The sequence below is a fragment of the Gallinula chloropus genome (genome assembly GCF_964237585.1).
Source record: "Gallinula chloropus genome assembly, chromosome: 3".
Taxonomy (NCBI): Eukaryota; Metazoa; Chordata; class Aves; order Gruiformes; family Rallidae; genus Gallinula; species Gallinula chloropus.
Window position 1 is genome coordinate 107,412,606 of NC_140087.1, and position 22,196 is coordinate 107,434,801.

The 22,196-nt window shown below is 38.9% G+C and overlaps 1 protein-coding gene across 3 annotated transcripts in view; it reads right to left on the reverse strand.

Annotated features, from left to right (window-relative positions):
* The window catches only part of NOL10 (nucleolar protein 10), a gene marked incomplete at its 5' end in the record, with an annotated part of 51,859 nt that extends 29,663 nt beyond the window's left edge, over positions 1-22,196 (reverse strand). Inside the window, 13 exons of one of the 3 annotated variants that reach the window (XM_084262401.1) lie at positions 2,759-2,811; positions 7,921-7,987; positions 10,262-10,411; positions 11,576-11,654; positions 11,970-12,055; positions 12,579-12,639; positions 14,093-14,158; positions 14,916-15,052; positions 17,656-17,693; positions 19,513-19,590; positions 20,379-20,477; positions 21,251-21,296; positions 22,131-22,196. In XM_084262401.1, coding sequence (XP_084118527.1) covers positions 2,759-2,811; positions 7,921-7,987; positions 10,262-10,411; positions 11,576-11,654; positions 11,970-12,055; positions 12,579-12,639; positions 14,093-14,158; positions 14,916-15,052; positions 17,656-17,693; positions 19,513-19,590; positions 20,379-20,477; positions 21,251-21,296; positions 22,131-22,196 — 1,026 coding nt within the window. The remainder of the gene's footprint in view (positions 1-2,758; positions 2,812-7,920; positions 7,988-10,261; positions 10,412-11,575; positions 11,655-11,969; positions 12,056-12,578; positions 12,640-14,092; positions 14,159-14,915; positions 15,053-17,655; positions 17,694-19,512; positions 19,591-20,378; positions 20,478-21,250; positions 21,297-22,130) is intronic. The other 2 variants (XM_084262402.1, XM_084262403.1) reach the window with 2 other exon arrangements.

The following is a 22,196-nucleotide window of genomic DNA, read 5'->3' on the forward strand; positions in this document are numbered from 1 at the left end:
CTGATCTGAATCTAATATATAGTGCTTAGATTTCTCAGCTAAAGATTCTCTGACTTCAGAAACATGAACTCAGTATTCACAGAGGACTCTATGAACGTGAGATTTGTCATAGAGTAAAAAAAATAATATTTTTCTTTTTGATTTACAGTATGTGCAAGAATACTCAAAATAATGCTGGCCAGAACAAGTTCTAACAAAGACCCATTGCTGGTGACAATCAAGATGACAGAATAACTTTTTGATTACGTGGTGATGCTGGATGTGCAACTCTCATGTACTAGAGCTGAAAAGTTCATGTATCAGGCACAACTGCATAGAAACATCACACTGCAGAGTTTTCAGAGAGAAGCTGAACCTTCCCCTTAGTGATAGAAGGAATGCTTTGTCCATCTGAATTACTTAAAACTGAGACACTAGTCCATTCAAGTTTTTAAAACTCACCAAACTTTGAAAATCTGAGAGTTTGGCTTCCCCAATACATTCATTAAAAAGACCAGATATTAAAAAAAGAAAAAAGCTTGGATAGCTACTCTAAACCTTACAAAGGACAAGGTACATAGAAACAAAGTGTTTAGCTTATAAAGATGGCTAACATTTTGTCTTAAACACAAAAATACTTGTTGTTCCCTCCCTTTGTCACACAGAACATGGAACAGCACCATTTAATAAAATACAAGTTGATTAGAACAACACCCTGACACAAACGCAACGCAAAGAATTTGTGTACCAAGTTCTACTTTCTTCAAACACAAAAACCTAACAATACAAGTAAATATAACAGGACTGCAGAACTGTTTAGAGGGGCACACTGTTGTGTTTAGACATGGACATGCAAAAGGTATATATATATACACACAGACACCAAGAGAAGTGTAGACAGACGAATCTCTGTCTTAAAACTCATCAAGACCATACGGGTCTTCATACATAATTTGAATTCATAGTCTGAATTTGATTATCTAAATGAGTACTTCTTGACTGATTTAAAAATATACTTCAAAATATACCAGTTAAAAACATACTTCAAAATTAACAAATTTTAGTTTGTCCAGAATGTGAATTAAATGACTGAAGAAGTGTTGTATGCATTTTTAGAGTCCGGTCAGCTATTTTGCATGTAATCTTTGCATAAATATCCTTACTATTTGTCCCCTACAAAGCAAAAAAAAAAACCAACCCTAGTGAATGCACTGTAGAATCACACCCATGAACAGAATAAAGGTGTAGTTTTCTACATTCCCTAACAGCAGAAGGCTTGCTGTTAAGTCAGTGACAGGCGGAGTTCCTCAAGGATCTGTACCAGGACCAGTGCCATTTAATACCTTTAATAATAATACTGACAGTGGGATTGAGTGCACTCTCAGCAAGTTTGCTGATGACACCAAGCTGAGCGGTGAGGTTAAAGTGCCAGAGGGATGGGATGACATCCAGAGGGACCTGTGCAGGCTGGAGAAGTGAGCCCAGGTGAACCTCGTGAAGTTCAACAAAGCCAAGTGCAGGGTCCTGCACATTGGTCAGAATAACCCCTGTTACCCATACAGGTTAGGAGATGATGTGCTTGAAGGCAGCCCTGAGGAAAAGGACTTGGGAGCACTCATGGATGAGAAGCTGGACATGAGCCACCCATGTGCATCCGCAGCCCAGAAGGCCAACTGCATCCTGGGCTGCATCAAAAGAAGTGTGGCCAGCAGATTGAGAGAGGTGATTGTGCCCCTCTGCTCTGGGGAGACCTCACCTGGAGTGCTGTGTCCAGCTTTGGAGCCCTCAACACAAGAAGGACACGGACCTGTTGAGGCAGGTCCAGAGAAGGGACACAAAATAGATCAGGGGGATGGAGCACCTTTCCTACGAAGACAGGCTGAGAAAGTTGGGCTTGTTCAGCTTGGAGAAGAGAAGGCTCTGGGGGGAACTCGGAACAGCCTTCCAGTACCTGAAAGGTGTCTGTAAGAAAGCTGGGGAAGAAGGGCATGTAGCAGTAGGAGAGGGGGTAATGAAAAGGGAGATTTAGGTTGGGGAAGGTGGTTGAAGGCCCCATTGCTGGAGATATACAAGGTCAGGCTCGATGTGGCTCTGAGCCACCTGATCTAGCAAAGATGTCCCCGCTTACTGCAGGGGGGTTGGACTAGATGACCTTTAAAGGTCCCTTCCAACCTTACAAATTCTATGATTGTAAGTCACCCTAAAACAAACCTGCAGAGATAGAATACACAGTTAACCTACGGTTAAGCCTTTTAAGTAAAGAGCTTCTCAAGAGAAAAGCTGCAATTCAAGCAGGACACACTAAGAAGAAGCTACAGCCAAGAGCCATACTTGAAGCCACACAACAATGTTTCTTTCTCAGAACAGACAAGGATATTTACTGCCATGATTAATATGTGGTATATAGTGACATAAAGACAGTAATGAACTATTTCACAACACAGTGAAATTATTAGCTTGAAAGTAAGCTATGTAGTTCCTACTTAGGAAATACTTTTTTTAAATCAGCTGTGAAAACCTACTTTTTCTGGAAAAGCTCCACTTGAATTTCCTATTGCTACTAGCTGTTTTTGGAATTGGTAGAAAAAGGCTATTTTTTTAGTAATTCAATACGGCACATTAATAAATTATAGTTACCTTAAATTTACTTTAGCATGAAAAGTCAGAGAGTATAGACATGAATCTGCAGAAGTCATTTTCCAACATGAAAACTTGAATGGCACCAAACAACTGAGTTTTAAAAAAACCCACAATGTCAACAATAATGTGTATTACTTACTGGTATATAATAGATATTCATTTTAGGGGCTTCATTGGCAGTCATTAGCATTCCTAAAAAGAGATTTCCACATTTAAAAATACTGGTCACAAACAGATAATGCTACTCTCTAAAAAAAAAAACAAAACACACAGATATATACACACACATATATACACACTTGAGTAATTTAATTCACATGAAGTTTGTGCATCAGACTTAAAAAATGGAAAATCTGCTAGGAAAAAAAAAAAACGTTATTGGAAGGGTAACCTGAGTATTTGTAGGGAAAGAACCTGTCATAAGTTAGGGGAGGAGGGGTGAAATCACATTACCTGTTCCTCCTACAGTACATATTCTTGGCCAGTAACGGAACGGCCAGTTGGGACCCATAATAAAACTGTTGCCTCACATGCTAAAGAGAGGTCTGACAGCAGCACAACTAATGAAGCTTCTTTCCCTGTGTGCTGTCCTCTGTCTTAAAAAGTGTTCAGCACCACTTCCAGCAACACTGGAGCCCTGACAACTGTGGGCTGCCAATTTTCACAATAAATGATAAATAGTTCACTCCGTAACACTATTTAGAACAAACCCACTTATTCTATCTTGGGCATAAAGTTGTATTACCAATACAAAGTGGTTCTGGGTTATTTTGATTTTTGGTTTAAACACACCACTATAGTTTAAACAAAGTCCTAAATCATGACATGGCTTACAACTTTATTCATATTTCACCTTGGGAAATTGGCACAACAGTAACAACACAAAATGAGAGACAGGACAGTGTAACTTCAAATGCATTAGTACTAGTGATATCAGCCAACCAGGGCAAATGTTCAATTTGAAACACCTATGAATACACCCAAGAAACACCATGAGTAAGGGCTACAAATACTCTAAATATAAAACAAGTACTGTAGAAATACTAAAATCCATAGAAAGTCTACAACTGCCACAAGATTTAAGTTCAAAATGAGTAATACTCTCAATTTCCTTCTACATAAGAGAGAGTAATAAGGACATCTGGCATATACTTTCATGCTTATCTCACTTTTGTCTTTCCAATATAGCTGACGACCAGGTAATATGAGAGATAGAACATGAAGAAGAATAATGGGGTTAGATAACATTCTGATCTGAAAGTACTGTAGCATATGCCACTGAGACTATGAATAATTGGGTCAATTACTACACACCCAAAGGGTAGAAATATAATTTACACCCAACTAGAGGAACGCAATTAAAACGGGTGGAGTAATCCTTCCTACCTAATCCTTTCATTAAAAATACACAATACAGATGGACTTAAAAATGTCAGAAAAAAGGGGGCTTGCTTTCCTGGCAAAGCATGGGATTTGTGAAAGCTTAGTCAGCAAACCGAGGCTAAAAACTCTATGTGGAAAGCTTTGCAGGCATTTTAAGGAAAAAGCAAGAATTACAGTATATACATACTTACAGATAATGTACTAGATACTATGTATATAGACTACATGCTTCCTTAACACATCAGCACACTCGCTACTATTGCGGGAAACAAAGCATTTCTCTGTTGACTGAATATGAATCACCAGAGATAAAAGGATAAAACTATTTCTGCAGGTGCTTCGAATCTGACAGCAAAGGGAAAACCTCCTCTTGGAGAGTCTTCCACCAAAAACTAAAAGGAGGGATACAACAGACCTTGGAATAGCAGATGGGAATATACTACAGGGGAAATAAAAGAATAAAAAAGGAACGAGTCTGTGTAAGGAGAAGTCCACTCCATTGTTTCAGCTTGCTAGTTTTAAACATTTTACTGGAAGAGAGACCACACCCTAACAAAATGCACAGCAGCATGGTCTGATCCTCTAAAAGGGAAATACATGAGAATGATTTGGGGTTTTTTTCCAGAGAAAAGAAGAAAATAAAGACCATCTTTGGAAAGTGGTCTATAACACAGCTCCATCAATTTAAAGGAACGTGAATGAATATGAAGCTGTAGCAAATGGGAGAAACAGTTTTAGAAAAAGCAAATTTTTTACTTTAAAAATATTTAACAATAATTGAAACACGAAGCACAAGTTTCCATACTCTGAAGATGGAATTAAGTTTCACTTCTATTGTATGACTTCACGGAAGCTGGGTTAAGGCACCTTGGTCAGCAATAACCTTTTCTCCCTCCTCACCCCATTCTGTGCACGTGTGATTAGAAAAAAGATTCATAACTAGTTTAAGGGATCCACTAAAGTTTGTCATCAAATTGCTTGGTCAAAGATACACCAGGATTTGCCTCCCATGAAAGGCAGCAGTATTGAAGCTGATTGGCAAGATAATTTAAGAAGCCACAATTGTAACAACCACCAACTACAACAGAACTAGAAATCTACTGAAAAAAAGTAATTCACGTTTTATTGATCCACAATTTACCATAAATAGTTCTGAATGTTTTATGTTACAAGGTAGACTTGCTTCTACATTTTTTTACAATTGTGACAATTCAGTGTTACAATTATTTCATTACTGCACACACAGCAGACATTTTGATGTGACACAGTGCTGCAACTAACATAAAGTATCAGCTACCTTCAGCGGTTTTAAAACAAAACTTGATTATCCCAACTATTGTAATGAAATTATAAATATAAAAAAGTAGAATGTCTAAATATACCAGACAACCATGTTCCCCAAAAGGATTCTAAATGTAAATTTAATGCCTTTCTAGTTCATGACATTTCCAAAACTGTTCTCTTTATTTTGGCACAAAACCTGTAAAGGTATGAAACAAATTCTGAATTTTGACCCAAATCAGTGAAATACAATATGAAAGCGCTTCCTTCAATGCAATGATGAACTGCAAAGTTGTTTTAAGTGAATATAAGAGCATAAGGGTGAGATTACAACATGGGCTTTCTGAGCAGCATCATCACATGAACTGTTAAAGAGCACAAGCAAGGCAATTATCTCTTGGGCTTTCTGTGCCCTGCTGGTTTTACAAACATCCAGGGTGCTCTGAGAGTGCTGGAGCACCAGTGATGGCACCAAGCCAAAGCCATACTAGTACTTAAATTACACTGTATTGCCATCTCTCCACAACTGCAAGTACCTCTCGCTGAAAGTATTTCCTTCTTTTCAGATGTTCAGACAAAATTGTTCTTTAAATTCTGAATGAGCATGAGGTGGTGCTAGACATCTTAAATTCTGCAGCAACAGAACTTGTGAGAAACATGCAGTGCACTACCTCTTACCTTAAGTCTCTCAGTTTTTCACCACAACATGTGCTAGTTTTTCCCCTCTATCTTTTGCATTATCTTAAAGTAAGACCTAGTATTCATCCCACAGAAGTTCTAACCAAGAGACATCAACCAGCTCCCCTAACAGATGTGGCTGAAGAAAGAACAGTAAGAACTGAGAAAAGCAGAGCTAACTTGAGGAGATGAGGGACAGAGGTTACCCATAGCTGGGTAAGGTCCATCCTTGCAGGTATTCAAACTTGACTGGTTATGACCTGAGCAACCCAATCAGACTTTGGCCCTGCTTTGAAGAAGAAATACATGATCCCCAGAGGTCCCTGCCAACCTAATTACACTCAGGTCCTACACTGTCAGATAACTTCTGTTTCAGTCCCTGCCAAGAGCCCTTTATTATTAACGCTGCATGGATGTTCAGTCACTCCGTGGTGCTCTCCTGGATAAAGTCTGTAAGCCCAAAAGTGAAACCCAGATGAAATGCTAAGGCTAATTCACTCTGACGATCTCTCTCTCTGTAGCCACAGATCAGAGAAAACCAGGTTTGTCTACTTCCATATTGCACAGTCCACACTTGTACCACGGTTATTCTCAAATTTCCTAACAGGAACTCAGTACATACAAGCAGGGCACACAGGACGTACCCCACTGCCATGCCACAAAGTCCCTGTTTAGGCAGGCCTCAATTCTTTGCTTACAGTATTTATCTGGGAAAGACAAATACTTGGAACACAAATAAATAGTATTGGTGCCTTTTTGAGGGCTCAGAAAAACCCAGCCCAATACCTAAGAACTGAAGCAACAGTCTGTTTCAGAGGGGCCTAACCCTGAGCAGCAAGGAAGCAGGTTAGTATTTCCATCAGCAAGGTCTAGCAGAACATTACAGTTTTGCTGCTATGTGAGGTCAAAAGTGCCCACTGTCTCAGGAGGCATCAGGATTTAAGTGCTCATCTTGGGAAAAAAAAAAAAAAAAGAAAAAAAAGGAGGCACATTCTTAACTGAAGTTGGCAGAAGCAACGAGATAAGTTTTAACTCGTTAGAAATCTCAAACTCACTTATCTACAATCTTGAATTTGAACGGCTAGTATGAATCAAAGTCCAAGTCGCTCTATCTTCACTGCTAGATTTCTCTAAAATAGAGATGATAGCAAAGTCTGCACCACAGGCATTCTCTGGATCAAAAATTTTGTCCTGTGCCATCCTAGTGGCCCTAATTTTTAATTAATCTTTTCCAATATTGCTTTCTAAAAAAGTAGTAGGTGTCACATACTAGATAAGAACTAAGTAAGCAACTCAGATCAAGCAGAGAAAATTAAGGCAAGTTGAGGTACAGCCAAAGCACATGTGCACATACAAACACTATTTTGAAAATATTTTTACTCCTAAAGGTAGGATCCGTAAGCTTCAGTTAAAAGTGACCCTCAGTTTTTACCTCTACAGTTTCAAGACTCAGGAAATCTGAAAACAGTCCTGAAGAGAACACAAGTCTGCACTTAGGATCTATGCTTAAACCCCAGGTATTCAGTTTCAAGGAGAGCACAGTAAGTGCTGTATCCAAAATGAGGAAAGATCCACTAGCTGTAAACACTTGTAGAATTTTTTAAGCTTGCTCTAAGGAGATTTTTCCTAGCTCTAGAAAGCAAGCTCTAACTCACCTGGGTCTCTGCCGAGACGAAGGGCCAAAATTCCTATTCTTATGAAATGAAACACTAGAGATATTTGAAAGGGCAAAAGAGGTCAGTCACTCACTAGACAGCACAGCAGCTCCCAACTGCCAAGAGGCTCCTATTTAATACAGATGCAGAGGAAACAGTGACACTAACTGACAAGTAACCATTTTTTCCTAGCTCTGTCATAAGGAAGAAAGCAGACCTAATTTGTATCACCCAAAGAGAAAGAAATATCCACAGACAAGCTGTCCTTTTTGAAATTACTAAGACATTAATATATGTAACATACCTGAATTGGGATATAGGCAGACATCGTTTATTTCATATTCTGGCTCCACTGAAGTAAATATCTTCCCCTGAAATTGTAGGAAGAAAATATATTATAAAAGAACTCCAAACAATGTAATTAAATTTAGTAAACCTAAATGTTAAGGATAGCTATTATAGAAGTTAAAAATGTGATAGATTAAAGATAGGACAGATTTTACAGAACATCACACAAGGAATCAACACTGTATTTTGTCTCTGATCTGATCCCTGATAAGGAAGTGTAGCCTGCTGGTTAGTGCAGACACAGCAGTGTACACTGGCACTTCCAATTTCTCAGCTCAGACTTCTGTGCTGAAAACCTCTGTCAGAATTCCTGTATTTCATGCCGTGGGGTTGGAGTGAGGTCTGTAACTTCCTGGCATGTTGCCACTGTAACCCTCCTTTTGGACAAGTTTGAATGTGGTAGTTTTCAATAATTTTGTTAAGTATCATTAGCTGAAACAATGGAATGGGAATGGAATTTAATTCCAGAGCTTGGTTCCTCTACTCTGCTCATACCTACATAAAATTAAATATAGCTCAGGGCTTTATCTGTAACTTATAAACTCTGTAGTAAAGAGGTCTAAATGTAAAACAGAAGTAGTAAAAGCATGCAGTGGTACCTAGCTTAGGTAAAAATTTAAATGGAAAAGGTTTTTAAGTAAAAGGTAGAAGTGGGAAACTACATTCTCAAAAAAAAAAAAATATTTGGAACAGAGTCTGAAAAACCCAGACAAAATACAGGTGCTCTTATAAGCCAACACACAAGACAGCCAGTAAAGAAGAGTCTCCAAGAACTGGGCCACAGATTCTGAGGCATGAAAGTACATGCCTGCACGGTTCTAAACGAGGGACAGGAACAGAGCAAATTTTGATCCTATTCCTCCTCTTTCTTTCCCTGAAGCAATCCCACCTACCTTTCTGGGCCCTTCCTTTCCCTCCCAGTTACATGCTGTTACCCCACCCACCTCTGGTCTCTCCCCGATGATTAATCAGGAGTCCTCCCACCCCGGTCTTAGCAGACAAAAGCCTCACGCTCCCCACCCCAAGGCACGTCTCAGCATGGGGCTATTCTGGTATCAAAGCCATATGCTCTCCACCCCAGAGTCTGCCTCTGCAGTTGGTTCCCAGCCAGAGATAGTCAGGAACCAACATCTGGGAGAGGTGGAGCCAGCTGGAACATACTCTAGGAAAGAGTCCAAAGCTATCCATGCCTTCCAGCAGTAAGAAACCCTCCCTTTTCCCACTGCAGAGGCCACCTGACAAACTTCACAGTGCTTTGTTGTCAGTGAGGGAAATAGAGATACCTAGGAAAAATGGGGAGAGGTCTGCAGATGTTTTAAATAATAACCAATCATTTATATGCTCTTTTAAAGAATAAAATGTAACTGCAGAGGGATTTACAAAAAAACTGCTTCCAGTCACAGAGAGAGTAACAGAGGCTGTTGAAAGTTCATGAAGAAGCACAGCAACAGAGAAATGACTGCCTGAAATAGTCAGAAAAAAAATGCCTCTCAACTACTGTAACTGCTCTCGGTGTTTCAGTATAATGCCAGAAAAGCACAGGTGGAGCACGTTTTCTAGAAGGAATACAATAAAAGATAGCTCCTCAAGCTGAACCAAGCTACAGTAGTATTGCTCTCTATCTATGGGGTACACTTTGTGCTAGCTGCACTGATGGAAAGAAAAAGTACAGTGTAATATAATGAAATTAAGGCTTGGGAAACTCAAGAGATTTCAACTTCACTTAAGAGGTGCGAAAGGGAGGGAGAGAGAGGGGCTGCCTATTGCAACATAATCCATTAACACAGCCTAGGACACGCTGTTATCTGGACCTAGGCATAGTAACTGCTTCAATATCCAAACATAAGCAGCACCTCATTTTAATAGGTTATAAACCAACTGATCTACCTTTGGAGTTAGCCCTTCTACGAGCAGGAAATTGGAATAACCATGCTTTCTCTGATGAAAAATCATAACTGGATGTGTTCAAATACATCATGAGAAATACACACACCAGGGCAATGGCTAAAATATTGATTTTTATTTCAAATCCTCCTACTGAAAGAAGCATATTAGGCAGACATGTACAAACAGCTTAAAAAGACCCACAACAGCCTAAAACTATATCTTTATACCTGACAGGCTATTGAATACCTTCCCAGATGTTAGCATATTTAGTCAGGCAGGACACAATGCCATGTAAATTAGGACATATTAAAAACCCAACTTCCTACACTGAATTTCAGCTTTATTATTTAAGCTGTATGGGGGAGAAAAAATAAAAACAAATATGAATACAGCAACAGAAAACCACTTACTGTATCTTTGTTCCACATTTTTATGATTCGAGAATCCGCAGAGATAATTAAATCCAACTGGCGCTGAAACTGAACTGCCTTAATAGGCAGCCCATAGTGGTGATCTTTGACTATTAATGGATTACTAGACCGGAGATCATATAATAAAACCTTGAAGAATGAGAGAAAAGGTTAAACTTGCAATACCGTAAGATTAAAGGGAAGTCACACACGCTAGATCTTCACTACAGATTTAACTAAACTTGAGATTAAATACATGGAGAGGATTAACATAAAAGTAGTAAGTTTAAAATCTGAGAGCAGCTTAAAGTGGTCCCAGTTTATTCTGACATTATTTTCAGTTTGGAATGCTTCACTCTAGAAAAATTAAAAACAAATTTAGCAGCTCACCATCTTTCTAAAGTTTTTTTAAATTCTATTTGAAAAAATGAACCCTTTTCAAGGCTCTTAATATTTCTTAATCACTAATATTTCCGTTTCGTATTCTTGTGCTGTTCTCACAAGGTTTAACTTTTCAGACTCCCTTCCATATTCAGCGAAATACCGCACAATGCAATTTCTTATTTTAAGCAAAGCAGATAATACAGGCCCTGTCTTCTAGAAACCTGCATTTGGATCTCCAAAGTTTCCTATGGAGCTTGATCAAGACAAATCTTTAAAGCACAAAGTGTGACTACTAATATTTTTTTAAAAGTATATTAAAAATATGATCTCCAATAAAACTTGCCTGACATTATCACAAAGAACTCCTACATATGTATTTGCTCTTGAACAAACTACAGCTTTCTAAAGCCATCAAAATACCAATGAAGGCAGAAAAAAATCCCCAATCCCCATTTTACAAATAAGATGCCAACAATTAATAAATGAATCTAAATGATCCTTTATAGAAAGATAAGGCAGTAAAAGCAATAGCTGAAAGACAATCACTTCTGCTTCATCAGTCATCATCAAGATCAGGGACAACACAGATGGTACACTGAGATGGTACTGAGAGCTCAAAAAGCAGCAAATTCCCTGCATACTTGACTCTTCAGACATAAGGGAACTGCAGAATTTGGAGTTACACACCATGTAGATTGTGAAAATTTTAAGTGGTCCCTACAGCATTCTGAAGAGCAAGACCATCTGAGAAAATTAATTTGCCGTTTATGAATCACTATTACTACTATGTAAATGTAATTTATGCTCTTACAAATACTTCTATTAATATATATTTACATTACAGTAAGTGCACCCAACATATGATAGACCTGACTGGCAGTTACAACAACAGGATCTCCTAAAAACTGATGTAGATGAAATTAAGTCTACCTGGCCAGTAGATGTTCCAACAGCCATATTCAAAGCTCCATCAAATTTCAGTGCTGAAACAGACGGTAGACCATCTATCCTGGAAAAAGCACACTTAAGAGTTAGATATTCTTTTAATAAAGGCTGAAAATAATTTGTCAATGATAAAAAAGTTAAGATAACTAAAATATATTTATTTACAAATATCACTCAGAAGTACTACTTCGAAAAGCCACACCGTTTACATTCACAACATCTGTTTGTATAGAAAACTAGCCACTACTAATCAGATAAATAACTAAGAGACTATTCACACTAGCAACAAGACGACCATGGGTAGGTCATTTTAATGCAAAGTGGGATATGTTTTTAAAAGCAGACTTCTGAAAAAAACAGACCACCACACTTCACTCACTCTGTGTCTGCTGTCACACTGCTTAAAGCACAGTCCAACAGCCCAACTCGATTTCTAGCTCTGGGATCCCAGCATTCCACTTTACCCTAAACAGTGTAGGAAAAAGAAAACATTTCAAGCTTATGCAACAGATGTCTGGTATTCTGAAAATATTTAAATAAAATCAGGAATTATATCAACTGTGAATAATTAGTTGCACTTCCTGGGTTGACATGAGTTCTAGTAATGGCATACAAGCTCCACACATTTCACTTACATTTTTATAAATTATGATCTGAACTAAACCCATTAACACTAAATTTCCAAAGATTAATAGGGTACACATGCTAGCTAATTTCTACAGATGGCTACAAGGTGAAGCAAGATAACATTATCGTCTCTCCCCTCTGCAAAATCTCTAGCACCTCAGCAACCAAGGTAGCTGAGAAATTATATCTGCACTACGCTCTAAAAAGTCATCTGGCTTAATGGATCTATACTCAACACAGCAAATGAGGTCAAATTAAATAATTTGGCTGCTGTCATGAATTCTTCCTATCCTCGTGCAAACCAATATGAAAGAGAAACAAACACTACTGTCCTTTTCATAAAAGGAATGCTAACATTTACCTCAGCCGTCCCCATGGCAAACAAGAAGTGTACAGGATTTATGTCACAGGCATTACTCTCTCTAAAACAGAAAAAAAGAGCAAGTTTAATGACCTCAGAAAAATTTAACACAGGAAAAACTAAAAAGATTTCTGTAATCATGTACACTATTGCTCACTCAGGAAAAGCAAAAGTTGAAGGGAGGGAGAGATAGCCACCTAACAGCAGCTGCCCATATTTAAGAGGAGCTTACCAAGAATTTAGAGCCACCAGAGACAGTGCTGATTACTTGAAACAGGTAAGGTTCCAACTGGACGCAAGGACAGCATTTTTATGCCATGCAGATAACTGAGCACTGGGACGGGTTGCCCATAGAGGTTGTGGCATTTCCATCCTTGGGAGTTTTCAAGGCCCCCTGGAAAAATTCATCTGAATTCAGCATGACCATGCCTCGAGCAGGAGGCTGGGCTCTGAGGTTCCTTCCAACTTGAATGTTTCTCTGCTTACCCACCACCAATGCCTTTCCTTACTGCTCTACTCGCTATATTCTTAAACAAGTAAATCATGTCAAAAGGCGTTGCTGACTACTTACACTCTGAAGCTTATACCTCCCACATATTCTGATGAACAGCCTGTCTTCCTTTCCCTCCTCCAAGTATCCTGTTTCTCAACATGGCATCCAGGAGCCCTGTATTGCTCCAATAATTCTTTCAAAGTACAAATATTTCTCTTTACACCACCCATCCTGGCGCCTTCCAACTTCCATTCAAAGCCCTCCACCTTTAATTCCATAACTCATCCAACTCTCCTACCCTGACAAACTTCTCAACTTCAAGTCTCGTCTCCCCAGTTCAGAAATTATACCAGACCCTCAGCATTCCTGCTCCAGGATTTTCCTGGGGTTTGGGGTTTTTATTGGGTATTTTTTTTTTAGCTGCTGCTCAGTTTCTCTAATTATACCTAGCCAAATATTCCTTCATCCATTAAACTATCCTACCCACCTAGCACGAGCTGTTGCCCACCACTTGCTTTATCTAGTCAAGTCTCCTCATCTGCCTCTCCCCACATAAAAGAAGCCCAGCTCCTGCCTGGTTTTCCAAAAAAAAAAAAAAAAAATCAGACATGCAAAGAAGAGATATAAAAATTCTCTTTGGGCTACTCCAAGAGCAGAAGGACAAAGACATGCCTGGGAAAGTACATACCCTGTGGGTAGATCTCTATATGATGGCTAAATTGAGCAATAATGGCAAAGTTTTAATGAAATGCTCTTAAGATAGAGTTATATAATACCTACTACAAGTCTGTATTAAGCAATTTTAAATTATCCACAAAAGAAAACTCAATTAAAATATAAAAACTAGAACAAAGAATTACAGAACATAAAATAAAATGAGGCTCAGACTCGGCATATGTTCCTTTTCAACTCTACAATGTGTCTGGGCAGCACTCAGATACAGCAGTGATGGTGAGCACGCTAGGAGTTTGCTTCCACCTGGTGGAAAGGAGACAGATGTCATGCATTACAGATAACTTACGAAGCATCAGTCTGCAGGGAGTTGAGAAACCTTCCTTGTTCCAGATTTAGCCTGTATACTTCAGAACTGCAAAAAAAAAAAAAATCCAAAAATTACTCCTTTCTCTAAGGAGGGCTGAAAAATACTGTTGTAAATTAGGAGGAATCATAAAGGTTCTTATTGGCAGCCTAGTTTTACCAAATACAAAATTTCCACACTTCACATTCCGAAACATAAGACACACCTAATTCTTCAGTGGTTAAAATACAGAGAAAAACTTGCATGGCCACCAGAGATATTTTTTACACTGTAATACCCTACCAATTACTCTTTTTCCAGGGAAAAGATGCATTAATTCCTTTCTTAAACCATAGTAAAATAAAAGATCTTATGTTGCACCTTGAATTGCTACTTACTTTGCTTAAAACCCTAAAGATCAATTTTAATTTTACTGTGTCTTCTCACAAACTCTATTTCATGTGATTTGACTCACACTTTAACAGCCACAAAACGCCAACCAGGACAGAAAAGGTTATTTAGTTTTTCTAACTTACATGATAATGACTTTTTAGAACAATACATCAAATTGCAATTTTTATTAACAAAATCTGCAAATACATGATGCACCTGGTTTAAGAGTCAAAGCAAAAAAAGATGTTAAAACAGTACAGGAAACTGAATTAATCTTAAGTCTTTGCACATTTCCCATGCTTCAAAAACTGTCTCCATTATTAATTTGGAAGAAATTGCCACTTCTTTTAAGTTTTCTGGTCTTTTAATGTTTGGTTTATTCTTGGAAAAAATTGCTAACACAGGTGAAAAAAATAATCCACTTAATGAATACCTTGCTCCTACAAAATACAGGTCACACGATGGATAGTGGTAAGAGAAATCTCTACCAAATTTTGGTATTCTTGTCCTGTAGTAATGGCCATGTTGTGAATGAAACTCCACAAATCTGCCACACTGCAAGAAGACAATCTGGAAATAAAACAGAAAGAACTGAAACATATAGAAGCTACAACAGTCATCCTAACTTGTCTCAAAACACAAACTCCAGTGATGTTTTTTTAGGCTCACACAACCCATTTAACCATTTCTACTGAAATGACAGAATCAACTAGTGCTTCATCTTTCCCACCAGCCACAGCAAAGTGCTTAAGATTAAACGAATCTTCCCAAGAGTATATGCAATACTCTGAAAGTGACTCTGCAAACAGAAGCAGCACTGTCATCCTGGTGTTATGCTGCACCAGAACTAACATCTGTACTTCTTTCAGACACCAGAATTAAAAGTCTCTTCCAGGTACAATGCCATGCAGACACCAGTATGCTCACAGGCACTAAGCACATGTACTATACACTCTGATGCATGGCAGCTTTCCAATAAATGGCACCAACAATCGTTGTGCTTTTTTTGTTGCTGTTGTCTGCCAACTGAGTACGCACACTGTTTCTTTCTGAAACATAAGACAAACATCTCAGCCCTGGAAGAGCCCCCCAGGGAGGCATTAATAGAAGGCTAGATCTGTACTAATAAATAAAATAGGGCAGAACCTGCCCCTGCAGTCCTGATGCTGAGTTAATGGGTCACAACTCATATCTGTATGAAGTAATTCTTCCCACTTCCAACAGAGACAGTATCATCCACAGCATCTGACACACTCAGGCCGTACCTCAAGCCATGCCCAGGCACTGTCTGATGGAGGAGGAACAGCTGGCTGGGCCCAAACTCATACCACAATGCATGCAAACAAATTATATAGAAAAATCACAGTCTAACTCCTCTCTCTGAGCCTCATCCCTATGCAGTTTAGATTGGAAAAGTGCTGGTTTCATTTCTAATTGATGCACAGTCCATGCATCTTCTGGAAGTAGTAGATAATGATGCCTTTTAAGTTTCCTACTGTTGGACAACATTGTTAGCAACACAAATAAGGATGAGAAGCTGAGGAAAGGTACAAAAGTTTGTTTGAATCTGACATCATCTTCATTTATCTATCTGTATATTCTTCCTTTATCAGATACAGGGAAAGTACTGACCTGGGCTCATACTCATGCATATTTATCATTAAATTCCCCTTACTTATGCTTTTGTCTGATATCAGAAATCATAGTGCTTCAACTTTCATTCATGTTCCCACTCATCTTGGTCCTAGAGCAAGCAGAGTATCACCTTTCAGAAGTGTAACTATGATTTCATCCGAGATCACAGCTGCAGATGGACAGCTGATGTTCTATGTTTTTCACACACATCGTAATCAATCCTTTGCATTCCCTGTTCAAGCTTGAAATGACACCTGAAGGTCCCTTTCTAATCAGTATTTTTACTATTCTCAGCATTTCAGTGTAATTTCTCATTGTTCCCTCTAACATGTTCAAAACATTATGACAGCTACCTGAAATTAGTTTTCTTTCTAATGTTTTGCTAACTTTTAAGCAAATAAAATTGAATGCAAGGCTGTATTAAGTTGTGAAAGCAGGGCTCCAGTCTGAAATATAGTTCAACAGACACACAAGCCTTACTGCTTGTAACCAGTCAGAAACTTATTTGTGAACACAGCGTGTTCCTTAGCCTCCCAAATAACCTGTGGTCAGTACAACCAGAAACATTCTCCCGCAGACAAGTGGGAAGTTAATGCACTCTATCCACAGGCACCTTCTGCTCCCTGAATTCACACACCTTGTTGGAAATCTCACAAGGGAAAAATTTTGCAAAGATTAAAACTGGAAGGCTAGATCAGAATGCCTCTGATCAAATAGAAACATTTATTAAAACAGAGCTGCACTGGAAATGCTAAGGTTTCTTCTTTATTCTTCTCAGAAAATAAAGAAGTGTGTTAAACACTTCTAAAAAAGGGGCTTGTCCTAATGAAATCAGCAAAACCATATGGTCAAATTTCATATTTAATTTGGAGTATAACACCTTGATGAATCAGCAAAGTTTACAGAAAGAGGTAACATTTTATTACACCAACTGCTGCTGGAGGAAGCAGACAAGCTTTACAGCACATGAACACTTTTCTAAGTACTGTGCAGGATCAGAAGCAGTAACTCTTTCGGGCCTGAAAAAAGGCCCTAAGAACTCAACTGTTTCCTCCAGGCACAGCACTTCATGGGAAAAAAAACCCCAACATATTACCTCCTTCCACAATTTCTCCCTCATTCACATGCTTATAATCATTAATGCTACAACAATGCTGACAATCAACTTATCTATAGCTTTCCAACCTATCAAAAATGGCATGTTTGTGTATCACTGGCCATATAGGATTGTGACTAACTGTTATCCTGGTAAGAATAACTAATTCTATTGTTTGCATGATTTTGTTTGTGGGATAGATAATTATTTGAAGTTTTCTCTACTACAGACAAAAGGCTTTAAAAGGCAAATTACAACACAAAGAGAAAACGAAAACAAACATTCTGAAGTTACAAAAAATGTTTATCCTGTTTACTTTTCTAAAACATCTTTTCTGTTCCAAAAGCTGTGTTGATTGATTGCCTTTACTATATATGAAAATGCATTTTAATGAACGTACTAAACATTTTTTTAATTTATACATTGAAAACATTAAACATACCTTTGAGTAATCATCTGATAAAATCTCAAATGTAACCACTAGAGGAGAAAGCAAGAGAATTTTAAGTCAACTAAGTAAGCAAACTTATTTGCAAACATTGGCATAAATCCTGAAAACATTTACAATCATGCAAAACCTTTAGTCATGTAAGTATTCCCCACAGGTGTCAGTGCATAATGCAGGCATTGCGATAAAATCTTTAATTATATAACTTTATTTGCAAAATAGTGGGTAGTTTTCTAAATCTTTAGAAACATATGAAGCATCTTGTAATCTTTTTATCGTTCTTGTACACTTGACACGTTCCTAAACACAGTGCTCAACCATGTACTTAGTGGCTGGGGGAGTGTCTAACCAACTGCTTTTCAGTGAGCGTGTGGTCCACGGACCTTTGCTAACCCATTAAAGATGATAAAAAAATGACATGTATTCATATATACCGTGCACAAACCTACACACATGATCTAAGGGGTCAGCACGTCCACAGAAAGTTTTTGAGCCTTAAAAAAAACCCCACAAATTTCAACGCTGCTATCAGTGCTGAACACTGCAACGTATTGAACTTTGCCTAGTTTTAAATGAGTTGGGTTGGGAACATTAGGGAGTTGCTGCTTCAGCTAGATTGATTCCATTTAATTGAGGTAGTTCATTTAAAGTTACCTGAAGTGACTCTATGTTACATTTCAAATTAGACATACTTTTGCAGTCTAGTAAGATGCCAGTTAAAAAAAACCCCAAAAACCTTAAGGTCTAATTACCAGCAAGCATTTACTATTACAATGGCTCCTACTCTTTTAAAGTGGACCTCATGCTTGCCATACCTTCCCCACCCCCTCCTCAGCCTTTCTGAACCTCTACCACCTCCCCCTCACCATTAGCACTGTTCCTTCACCCTGCGTGACTCCTTGTAGTCCTGAAGCACTGGGTAAAGAAACACCACCATGCTCTGATCTCCTTTCCTGACCTAATTCAGAAGTTCTCAATATTTACTTTCTCACATCACTCTCACACGCATCACAGATCAGTTTCACTCATCTTTGGTAACTCAGGACTTCTGCCACTCTGTGCTCATTCCCTCACTGCTTTGGTTACCCCTGTATTCAGCAATCAGTCTTCTAACAAACAAACAAAAAAAAAACCCCAAACAAAACAACCCACACACACACCATTCCTCAAGCCTATGCACTCTAAAAATGAGGCATAGCAGCTCTGAACTCTCCTAGTCTAACTGCCAGAGGATTCTCCCTTTCCATCATCTAGATGGCTCCTTGCTTTCCTCATCATAGTTGTTTGCCTCTGAATTAGTAGCAAATAAGGTGTAATTAGGGCCTTGGCCATGCTCTCATCTATCCCCATGTACCTCGTTTGCAAGAAAACAACCAAACCAACAAAAAGACTCTCAGGGAATTACCTATAACCCACCTACTGAGCCTGACCTCCAGCAGGAAAACAGTGAGAACTCACGTCAGTAATGATGGTACAACCATGGAGCATTCTCCTACCTTACTGCTTCACAGAAGAGGGAAATAGGAAGAACTGACCACTACCCAGCCACTGAGCTCACACAGCATTCCCCAAACTGAGCGCAGCCTGCAGCCACATTCACTCTCTGAGCCCCACTCTTACTGGCTATGGGTAAACCTTACAGACCTCACACTGCTCCAAAAGAGGAAAGAAAAGGGAGCAGGAAAAGGGAAAAATACAGAGATAAAAACTAGGTGATGTTTTACTCTAAATTCTGGTGTTTCCCCAAAGTTCATTCTGTCCCCTCAGCACAGGGAAGGAAATTTCTTCCTGAGTCCAACCTGAATTATGTATGAAAGATATCTTGTACTAACAGCTGTAGCTTACACTAACCTTCAGAATCTAAGCATCTTTCAAACTTCTGGGATAACTGGTAGGTATCAAAACAGCGGATCCTTGGTTTATAAGTTCCTGAAAAAACAAATTCAAATCTTTATTAAAACCCAAACAGACAAGAAGAAAAAAAAAAACCTCAACAAAAACACAAACCAAAAAGATAACATTAAGGCATTTTTTCTTCATGCCTTACATGCACAGGCTTTACTGCACTGCAACTACAAGTATTCTGATCTTATCAAAGTCTCTGTGACAGGAAAAACATGCCTCTTAGTGACATAACCTTATGGCCTGGTTTTTGTCTTTGGTGCCTGAAAGTATCCTACTTGCATGCAGGTTCTTCTGATTACCAGACAGATTATATGGAATTTAATACCTCCCAGTAAGTCTGAAAGACCAAGCCTCTTCATGCTATTAGTGCCCACTGAAGCATTCGTATTTGGGTCCTGCTTTGACAGTTACAAAATGCAGCATTATCCTCAATATTTAAAACAATACTCTAAAAATTATGTTCAGAAGTTGTTTAAAGCAAATCCATGTACATATAATAAAAAAACCCTAAGCTTTTAGTTATGTAACTGTATTATTAAAAGTTTAGGTTTTAACTGTATTATAACCCCCCTCCCCGAGACAGAGGAACTGGATTAGATGATCTTCAAACATCCCTTCCAATGCAAACCAATCCATGACTCCAAGAACATCCACATCCTTAAAAAAGGCATTTCACAATACCCTTACCAAGATCGCCACTCTATCACACCGTAAGAACAAGCTTCCAAAACCCTGTCCAATGCTAATACCAAGTCATTCGGCAATCAAGATTTTTTTTTGGCCTCTGCAGCAGAGACACTTTGTGAACTCACCAACTGCCATAATATACTGTCCATCTCTTGATACCTTAATCTTTGTGCTAACTGTGGGCATTTCAAAGTCTTGAATAAGTTCAATTCTTCTACGGATATCTAGAAAGAAATAAAATAATATTAGTTTTTAAAGGTAACACTATTGTATCAGAGAAAAACCCCATAATAATTTCTCATGGATGCATGCTGAGTTAATCAAATACTGGCAGTATCTTTTAAGATATTTTAAAACATAAAGACCTTTTAAGCATAGCTAATACTTGTTATTAGCAATTAATACAGTTTGTTAACCCTGAGATGCAGGCTACTTCCATGCAAAATAAATGCCTGTTCTGAGGTGGTAAATACGTAACAAATTATTATATAGTGTAATAGCATATATTTATCACATATTTTACACACCTTCTATGTTGTGTAACACACTCCATCCTCCCGTTAACTCTATGCATTCTTGGTTGGCTGAAGTTTTTATACAACCCATTCTATGGTATGTAAATAGCCATACTTTATTTTAGATTACAAGTTCAGACTAAAATTATTATGTTCCTGCACTCAAAGATGAACATCAAGGAGTTTATAGCTGGACTTCACCATAAAGCATACAAGGAAGTCATCTGTCACATTTCTGCCTAATCTACAACCCTAGTATTTAATGCTAGAAATTTAAATCAATATTGGTAATATTCCACTTATACAAAGCTGTGTAGAAAGTTAAAGTATGACCTTCTAAGCATAACTATTTATAGACTTAATTTTGTCATTTTTAAAAAATGAGCTGAGCATAACTCCCTTACATCAGTAAAGCTCCTTCCTCCCTCTAGACCTGCATTTTGTGTCAGTATTACTGAGGGCCTGGCCATGGGAAAACTCACCCACATCTTTCTTCTGTAAAGCTCTTTTCTTTCGGTCTGAAAGCCACTGTAGGAAAACACATAAATCAGTTTTGAGCTTGTTACACATAAAGGAACTAGAGAATCACTTAAAGTTTATCCAGGTTTAAAGTACAAGAAATGCACATTATTAATTTTTTTGATTATTTAAAAAATTTCCACTGGCAAGTTTAGCTATTCCACATCAAGAAAATATAAAAAGTAGGGGGTGTGTTTAAGGATCTGTCTGAAAAACCAGCAACAGTTACAGGTCATAGACTGGTTTGGGTTGGAAGGGACATCAAAGACCATCCTGTCCCACCCCCTGACATGAGCAGAGACACTCACCACCAGCCCAGGGTGCCCAAAATTCCATCCAGCCTGGCCCTGGACACTGCCAGAGAGGGGACAGCCACAGCTTCTCTGGGCAGCCTGTGCCAGGGCCTCACCACCCTCACCGAGAAGGATTTCTTCCTCATATCCAATCTAAATTTGCGCCCTTTTAGCTTAAATCTATTCCCCCTTGTCCTATCCCTACACTCCCTGACAAAGAGCCTCCCTCCAGCTTTCCTGTTGGCCCCTTTAGGTACGGGAAGGATGCAATACGGTCTCCCGGAGACTTCTCTTCTCGCATCCAAACTGCATTTTTGGTTTAAAAAAATACTTATGGTTGTTTTAGGTGACGACCTGCCGCCTGAGCAGAAGCGCAGAGGGAGAAGGGGCATCTCGGTGAGCCGCTCCGGCCCAAAGCGTGCAGCGGGCTTCCAGAGCCGCCTGCTGCGGGACCCACGGCGACGGCCTGCGGGAGAGGCCGGGCCGGCTGCGTGGCCCCCTCACAGCGCGGGCCCCACCCCCGCCAACCCCGGCGCCCCCAAACCCTCACCTCCGGGAGGCTCCTGCCGGCGCTGAGGCTGTAGATCTTCACCTCGTTGAGGCTGGAGACCTGCAT